General features: G+C 43.5%; 1 protein-coding gene across 1 annotated transcript in view; it reads right to left on the reverse strand.

Moving 5' to 3' along the window:
* Window positions 1–7,308, reverse strand: part of Dnah9 (dynein axonemal heavy chain 9) — a 322,533-nt gene that overhangs the window by 240,624 nt on the left and 74,601 nt on the right. Inside the window, exons 18-19 of the mRNA XM_021213724.1 lie at window positions 6,381–6,603; window positions 5,173–5,339 (exon numbers count right to left, since the gene is read on the reverse strand). Of these exons, the coding sequence (XP_021069383.1) occupies window positions 5,173–5,339; window positions 6,381–6,603 (390 nt within the window). The remainder of the gene's footprint in view (window positions 1–5,172; window positions 5,340–6,380; window positions 6,604–7,308) is intronic.

Consider the following 7,308-nt stretch of genomic DNA (forward strand, 5'->3'; position numbering starts at 1 on the left):
GAGTCCTCTGCTTTCTTTTCCTTTCAGAGATGAGTTGGTGTGTGTCGACTCTACTTTCTCTAGAGTCGAAAGTAAACTTGGAATGTGAAATGGACTATTTGGTGTGAGCTCAAGATTTATGAAATTCAGACAAATGAAAAACACCTACACCACAGTAGTTTGCTATGGTGCACAGCAGAGGAAGAATTTACTAGACAAGATGTGAGTGAGGGGGTATTTGCAGGGCACAGAAGATAGTATTAGATGCTACTTTCTTTCCTTATCACAGAAACAGCCAGATACTGACAATGGTTTCTTAACTGTGTTTTTGGCATAATTTTCTTTGTTGTTTGTGGAAGACCTTTTCCTATATCTGATCATGCACAGGCATCACTTTTGAGCAAGCTTGGAGGGACTCTGCATAGGAGAGCGGGTAACAGTATCAAACATTGAGAATAAATCAGGCATGGTAGCACACGCCTGCAATCTCACTACTCCTGAGGCTGAGGCAGAAGGATTGTGAGGTCTAATCTGTACAATATAGTGAGACTCTATTTCAAAAAAGTTCCTTTATAACAACTTGTCAAGATATTCATGAACCTCATTCATGTGCTAACAATGAAGCATCTTTCCATCCAGGAAAAGAAATGAGTTCAAGAACAATGAACACAGAGGGAGGAAGGGCAGAGTGGGTCTTTGAAATTGAAACAAAGATGAAGATGAAATATGAGGAGAGAGAGAGAGGGGAGAGAGAGAGAGAGAGAGAGAGAGAGAGAGAGAGAGAGAGAGAGAGAGAGAGAGATAGCAGAAAGGATGTGTTCTGACTCTTCGGAAGCTAGCCACATTGGTCAATGCTGACTGCAGCACAGCATCTATATGCAGGATGAAGAATGGTGCGTACTGCCTAATACTCTACTGGCACACAAAACTGGAGATGCCCACTCTGAACTGTGATTCCCCAGACCTGCACACTCTGTGCTGGTCCACCTCAGGACCAATGTCTACCCAAAGATGAAGCATTCCATACTCTTCCCCCAGTTCCTGTTGATTCTCTCTCCTGTTTCTCAAATCCAGTTTTGGACATTGCTTCAGTTCAGGCCTTAGCACTTTGATTCATAGCTGTTATAATGTCTCAGTTGATACCTGGCCTTCAGTTTGTCCTGCTCCACGTGAAAGTAGGAGTTATATTACAGACAAATTTCTAGTATCTGATGCTTTAATGTATGTCTTTTATTCTACAGTGGCAAAAAAAGGCAGTACTAATTTATTAACACTGCAATTTGGAATGTGGATTTTATTTTCCTTTTGGGCTAGAAGTAGGCTTGCAGTTCAATTCTCTGCCCCGATGCTAGAAAGCAGGTACCAGAAAAGCAGGCGTGTGATCATGAGGGACACAACTGACTTTTGGTGTCCTACTGTGCTGGTAGCTGTGGTGGTTGGTAGGTCAGGTATGTCATATATTGTCAGAACAAAGTCCATTGTACATCTCAAGGGCTATGTTCTCAGGTTGGGTCATCTGGACCTCTCTGTCTACCTTCATGTCCCAGCTCCTGCATCTCAGCTGTGCTCACTCTGAGCCTTCTACTTTCAGTCATTGTGTCATTTTGTCCAGGACTACTTTCTCTAGAACATCATCACTATCCATCTTGATTATGAACCCCAAATGGAATCTACTTGCCATTGAATCAATAGACACCCAGGATGTGTGGGCAGTTTCAGTTAAAGATGGTACCAAGAACATGTCTCATTTCTTGTTTTTGAAATTATCCCTAAGGCTATAATTTGTTGATCTCAGGGGATGTGTATTTCTGAAAAATTCTAGTGCTCTTATAATTCTTAGCTAACTCCACTGTTGAGGCCAAATCCCATCTACTCTACGGAAGCCTAAATCATACAAGCAAGTCAGGCTAACTGGTAAGCCAGGCAAGCTGAACCAACAATATATCTTTATGTTAGTATTTTGCTATGTTCTGGTACTAATTTAATGACCAATATGGCTCTATTCTCTAGTGTTAGAAATGACAACAGAAATGTAAGCAGAATCCACAGCCTCTTTTTCCCTCATGCTCCTGTGTCAGGCCATTAGGAAAACCTGTTCTTCCTTGTTGCTGTTGTACACAGCTTCTAACGGAGGGCATCCTTGGGTCAGCTTTGCCAGCTGTCTACAGAATCTGGAGGCCAGTTGAAATCTCATAGGATAGCCTTTCTAGACTATGAAAATCCTTGTGTTGCCTTGGCCTTGAAATGGTAGGAAGAATACTTACCGTGGCACTATTCTTTAAGGTCAGGAAACCTGTGCTCATAGTCAAAGACTGATCAAGGGACTGACAGAGGCAGGGAACGTTGGTTTCAGTACAATTTGTCATAGATTGAAAAGGCAGTAGAGGGTGCTTGAATTTGAATATGATGACAGTTTAGTCAGTTATTGTCGAGAGTGGGAACTCATCTAGGAAATATGCTGAGCTGTCTTAGAAGAACTAAAGGAAGAAGGAACATTGGACTTGGGCATGAAGTGGGAAATCTAAATTTTAGAAGCCCAACTTTGAACAGCACCTGTCAGATGGCAAGGCCCTAATGAGACACTCATATTCTTCTCCTTCTCAAAGGCAAGAACATTAGAAGCTGAGCATAGCCCACAGCAGGGACAGAAACTTGTTTCGTCAGAAACTGCAGCAGGCTCTGGGGATCTACAGAGTCAGGACGTATAAGAACAAGAGCGCACTTGGCTGCACATTTTACACACTCTCACACGCAAAAGTCAGAAACAAACCAAAACAACACAGGATGCCTGCTAAGCTTTCCTGTAGTAAGTGCCCCACAATTCTGGTAGAGAAATCCATCAACATTTCAGCAGCATTTGGTTTCTCCATCTATTGCGGGAGTTCTTTTGGAAGCATTCTCCTCCAAAGATTCATCTGCATGTGAAATTAACAGATGTGAATTTAGAAAGCCAGCTCAGAGTAACTCCATCATGGCAGGCACCAGGAAGGAGTGTGAAGAAGGAAAAGAAAAACACAGACAGAAAGAAAATAAAATAGCCCAGCAGCTGAACAATACATAATGCTACTTACACATGAAAGATGACTAAGCCTATTCTTAAGAACCCACAAAAGGACACCATAATTGGTTCCTGTCAAACAGTCACTGTGGGGAGATATTTCCGTAAGCATCTATGGATTCATTTGAAGGATTTTTAAGTAGACAGTTGATATAAAGGTTGTGTATGGCTGCCATTGACAGATTGTGATGAACACTGACCCATTTGTGTTGCCTCCCTGCATCTGAGTTCAATTTAGAACTTTCACTGTACATGCAAAGGAAGATCCAAAAGATATGTCTTGAACTGTGAAAGAATGGTCCCCTGATGTGTTCCACAAATATTCTTAGCAACAAACACTTCTTTGGAATAAAGGTATGACCTCCTAAAATAACTGTTAAGATGCAGAATCATTTGAAATTCTAGGTCCCTAGAATTGCATATTTGATTCAAAGAAAACTAGTTACCGCCCTTCATGGTAGTGATTCTCAAACTTGGCTACCCAGGAATCATTAGAGAAGCCTTACTTGCTACTGGTGTTCAGGTCTTACCCCTAAGGGTCTAATTTAGTGGGTCTTCAGGACAGGCTGGGCACTGCATGCTTTCAAAGCTCTGCATGGTGATTGTAGGTGCATCCTGCAATTGGGCTACAGGCTTTATATATTCATATCATGTGTAGTTTAGAGTCCCATTTTTGTCTGCCTCTTAGTAACAGCTTCCTGGGTTTTGCAGATCCAATGGTGGCTTTAGATGGCGGCAGTTGCTTAATAAGCATTAGATGGTTGAGTGTTGAGAGCAGATCCCTACTGAGACTGAGGGTAAAGGGGTTCAGAGATAGACTGGGAGGGAAGCCTGTGGGTGTCCTTTACCCAGAAGGCTGGTTATAGGCATAATTGTACGTGATTGTAAGATATAGTTCAAAGCAGCTAGAAGAGAGTATGTCCAAATTTTTTTTTTTCATCACGAAAAAAATAAGCAATGTTTGAGGTGAGGGATATCCTCAATATTCCAAATTGAACTTTATATAAAGTATAAACAGGCCAAAGCATTATACCGTGTCTCAGAAGGTATATGGTTATTACCTGTCAACTAAAATAGAATTAAAAAAAATATATTAGGCCAAGACATGGGACTTTCAGTGTTAAAACCTAAACAGTTGCCCACCAGGACAGCTAGACAACCACATACCAGGCCTAGCAGTCAACACTTTCAGGAATCATCTTGTTAATTCCACTAACAACCTCTGAGGTGACTGCTGTTATCATCTGGGTCACAAACAGTATCAAAACAGCCTGATGTGATACAGACGTGGGTAGCAGACCTGGAGAGATCGCTCAGTCTTTCTGTGTACTTCCACCATATGGAGATGTCTAAGTCTAAAGCCATGAAAACTCAGCCCTGGGACACAGACCACAGTGGAGGGTAGGAAGGGGAGAGAGGTCCCTAGCTCTTCAGACATGGCTTCACCTCTGAGGTAAGACCTGGAGGCTAAGCGGGGCATGGGAAGATGACACCCCTTAGACCTAGTCCCAGGAGTGTGCCTCAAGGGCACTGTTCTGACCAGGAGGTGGGGAAGCAGGGAGCCATGAGCCACCGGCTATCTAAAAGTCTTATCAGCAAGAAGCTGTTTATGCAAGACCTGTGACTGCTAACAGAGAGGTACCGCAGGATTACCAAGTGCAGAGAAATGTCCTCAGATATTAATTTTTGCCAAAATCTTAAACTACTAAAATGCCTTCCAACATTATTTAAGCATTCTAGCAAACAATTTTAAAAATGTGTGTGTGTTGGGGGGGGGGCATCCATGTGATATGTGCCTGTATGTTTTCTAGTAACCACCTTTTTAGCCCAGCCAAAGAACCAGAGTTTGAGAATTCAGAATTCTACTTTAGAAAATCCTAGTCACTGTATCATACTTTCCTGATGAGCCTCTACAGTTCCCTCATTAACCAGGCAGGGGGCATAGGAAGCTTCTAAATCTAATGGGAGGGTAGTGATCCAGTCCTTCACACAAGTGGGACTAAGACTCCTCCCACTTGAGCACTGCCCTGTAACCGAAGGACCTACACAGAGAAGGGAGGGCTATGAGTGAGCCTTTCTCTGCTGCGGGAGCCAAAGCATAAGCTCAAGAGGAAGATCACGACCCTGGCCCATACCTGAATGGGGCTTCTTTGCGGAACCTCTCCTGGAATTGCTGCTGCTCATCATCAAAGGCTAAACACCGCTGGCGGAGTAGGGCCACTTCATTTGCCTGCAGAGGGGCCACCTGCTGCCTCACGGTGATGGCCATCTTCTTCATGTTCTTCCACTTCTCAGGAAGCTCCTGTGAAGGACACCTGGAAGTGCTCACACCCATACTGTTCTCCCCTCCCCTACAAGCTGAGGCTGCACACCATCACCCTCTAGCTTTCACCCCTGCTGTAGGGCTTACTGGGATGTACTGGTCCCATGTTTAACTCTGTGCTGTCACCCCACTCTTCACCCACTTACCTCTCCAGCTGTCTTACCTCTCCACACTCATCTGCTTCGAATGCTGCACCACTCCTGTCCCCTTCAACTTCTGACCCAATAACCCTTGCCCTTTCTTATAGTCCTTCAGGGTGTTTGGCTATTTTCTTGAGTTTTTTTTTTAATTCAGACCTTCTCAATATCACTAAGATCTGATTGTCCCCCCCCCCCCAGATCAAATGCTTGGCTCAAACTTTTGTCAGAGAATGGGGCAGAATAGGGGTGATGTCCTAGTTAGATGGAGTTTGTTTGTTTGTTTGTTATCAGCTTGATACAAACTAACACCATATGTGAATAGGGAACCTTAACTGAGAAATGCCCCCATCAGATTGGCATGTAGGCAAGTCTGTGAGGTATTTCTTGATTGATTATTTATATGGGATAGCCCCTTGTGGGTTTTACTGTATAATACAAGAAAAGCAGGCTGGGTAGCCAGAGAACAACCAGTCAGCACCTCTCTTCTATGGTATCTATTTCAGCTTCCACTGCAGGTTACTGCCTTGAGTTCCTGCCCTGGCTCAGTGATGTAGTATGACTTGAGAGTTTTAGATGAAATAAACACTAGTCTAGGCTAAATATAAAAATCCTGTTTCAAAACGAGAAGAGTTGAGTTATCTTCAAATCTGGGGGTAAAACTGGTATCCTCAAGAGTTCTGCCATTACAGTTTTCAGTAATTAATGATTTTCCCCAAATGCTAGACAGTACCCATGGATTAGACTTTATCATCCTAAGGCAAGGAGCTAGTGTCTAGAGTCATCACTGAGCCATCCTTCATCTACTTTGACCCCACCTACCTGCCCTCTGAAATCCTAAGACGCTCCTTCTGACTTGTAAGGGATGGCTAAATGCACTGACCTCCAGTTGCTTAAACACGGTTTCTGGCAGCTCTTGTTCGTAGGACTTCAGTAATTCAATCGTTTGCTTCAGGGGCTCAAACATGTCATCGGTGCTGCTCTGCCGTTCTTTAAGGGTGACAAGATGTCCCATGGTCTCAACCAATCCTTGGAAATCTCCTTTCTCCACCCTCTTGAGCAAACCACTCTCAGTGCTCCTTATGAAAGAGTCAAGGTCAGCCAGGCTGGAAGAACAGAGAGCACAGGGCTTATCTCCTTGTGCTCCTATAGAGGAAGGCGACTGACATCTCTAACAGGATCTGTTGTCACAGAAAGCCCACCATGGGCCTGGGACTTGGAGGGGTTAGCCCTGTGATTAATGTGGCTCTCTTCACCAGTGTGCAGGTTGTGAAAGATGAGGGTAGCCCTGGTCTCTCAGGATATGAGACACGTAAATGGAATGTATGCGCCTAGGTAAGATCTTGCACCAGAAAAAATGTATATGAGTGGGACAACTTGTGTTGTCATGGTAACGCTATGATTAGTTACTACTTCAACAATGATAGCTCGTGGAGTTTGATCATGTACTGTGGTTAGACGAGATGGTTGTACTTGGGAACGTAAGCATAAACAGAAACTCTTCATGCTTTTCCTGTAACTTCTGTTAAGTCTGAAATAATTTTAAATCATTTTTAAAAGGCAAATGTGAGGGCTGGGCATAGTTGTGCACACCTTTAATGCTAGCAGTTGAGAGTCTGAGGCAAATGGTCTCTGTGAGTTTGAGGCCAGAGTGGTCTATATAGGGAGATTCAGGACAGGCAGGTCTACACAGAGAGAACATGTCGCAAAAGAAAACAGAACACAAACAAATACAAAAAAATAAATTCCTGTCTCCAAAGTGTCTCTTCTCTGTCTCTCTTTCTTCCACAAACACAGAGAGGGGGAGGGGA

Source organism: Mus pahari, chromosome 14 (genome assembly GCF_900095145.1).
Source record: "Mus pahari chromosome 14, PAHARI_EIJ_v1.1, whole genome shotgun sequence".
In the NCBI taxonomy this organism is placed as follows: Eukaryota; Metazoa; Chordata; class Mammalia; order Rodentia; family Muridae; genus Mus; species Mus pahari.